Source organism: Trichinella spiralis, assembly GCF_000181795.1.
Source record: "Trichinella spiralis strain ISS 195 chromosome Unknown Scfld9, whole genome shotgun sequence".
In the NCBI taxonomy this organism is placed as follows: Eukaryota; Metazoa; Nematoda; class Enoplea; order Trichinellida; family Trichinellidae; genus Trichinella; species Trichinella spiralis.
The window spans coordinates 3,837,293-3,838,799 of NW_003526948.1; the positions used below are offsets into that span (position 1 = coordinate 3,837,293).

Here is a 1,507-nt window from a genome sequence, read left to right on the forward strand (position 1 = left end):
GGGCCCATTTTTGGTCTCTCCATCCTCCACCTGCATTAAATATTTCAAGACCCATTTCCGGCATGTTTGCCATTTCGCAGAACTCATTTATGCCAGACTTTATCTGTTTGTTTGTATTACATTGCACATTTATCTTTTTTTTGAAAAATAAACTTTTTCATTAATAAAGAATTGTTGTTGTTGTTGCATTGTTCTTGGTTTATATTAAAAGAAAAAAATTTTTTTTTCTTACTTTTAAATAGATTATTAATTTACATGTATTACGTGTATTATTTGATTTTTCCCCCATTTTAACTGTTTTGTTTTTGTTCCTATAAACTAATTAATATTGCTGGCTGGCAACTAGTAATGGCAAACATGATTTTTCCCTTTTTAACTAATCCTACATGAGCATCATCGTTAAGAAATAACGCAGTATTGGTCTTTTGTTACGTCTGTGTATTGTGTCTTTGTATTCTTTTTGTAATGAAGAAGCTTTCCACACTCGACATCGCCAAATCGTATCTTCTCCAACGTACCTATACTTACCTCACTTGACCAACGAACGCAATTGACCAACAAACGGAATTGACCAACGAACGCAATGGACCAACAAACGATTCGATCCAACCTATCCACAACCTTTCACCGATCTTGGCTTTCTCCACTTGTCTTTTTTCTTGTCCATGTGCATTATTTTTCCATGGTTTGTTACGTGTTTACTTATTTGTATGCAATGCTTTTCATGTGTCAGAGGTTTTACAAAGTCAAACTCAAAATAAAAGAATCAGAGAAAAAATATTTGGAGAAATAAGTTAAAAAAACATGCAAATGTACAATATAAGAAGATAAAAAGTGAAAATCAAAGAAATCAAAAGAAATAATAGGAGAAATTAAAAAATGAATAAAATGTATAACATAAAGTAAGGGAAAATAAAGTTTAAATGAATGTTTGAAGTTTAACAGTTTGAAAAATAAAATAATGTAAAAAAATGTGCTTTGAAATGATACAAAATTAAGTTATGTAAGTAAATAAAACAAAAATTACAAAATTAAAATTGTAAAGTAAATAAGATATAAAATATAAAATAAATAAATGTAAAAAAAATAAGTAAATAAATAAGTGTAAAAAATAAGATCAAAATTCAATAAAATGTATAAAGTAGGGAAAAATGAAGTTTAAATGAATGAGAAAAAATGAAAAATAAAAATAAAATAAAAAGAATTTGCTATGGAAATGGTACAAAATTAAACTATTTAAAAGAAAAGAAAAACAAAAATTGCAAAATGAACAAAAATCAAAAATTATTTCGACACATGAAAGCAGTTGCACACAAAAATATTGCTGCGTGAAAGACCAAGTACTGCATTAATTCAAAACTCAGCCATGTAGGTTGGTCGTTAACTTAATTACAACTATGGGATAACTTCGCCCTTTCGAAGTATCCCAATCCCAGACCTACAGAATTGGGGTCCCAGGAACTTTGTCTTCTCTTGTTCTGCTTCGTGTGGTCCTCGATCTGCTTCG

The 1,507-nt window shown here is 29.3% G+C and overlaps 1 protein-coding gene across 1 annotated transcript; it reads right to left on the reverse strand.

Moving 5' to 3' along the window:
* Nucleotides 1–382: 382 nt before the first annotated feature.
* Tsp_05529 (hypothetical protein) lies at nt 383–1,349 on the reverse strand. Its single transcript, XM_003371828.1, is given in 4 exon segments — nt 383–518; nt 529–641; nt 695–751; nt 1,338–1,349. The coding sequence occupies 4 exon segments, from the start codon at nt 1,347–1,349 to the stop codon at nt 383–385; spliced, it is 318 nt and encodes a 105-aa protein (XP_003371876.1).
* Nucleotides 1,350–1,507: the final 158 nt, after the last annotated feature.

Coding starts and splice junctions, on each gene's coding strand:
- Tsp_05529 (XM_003371828.1), bottom strand. Junction 642..694: donor GCATACAAATAAGTAAACAC/GTAACAAACCAT, acceptor AGACAAGTGGAG/AAAGCCAAGATCGGTGAAAG.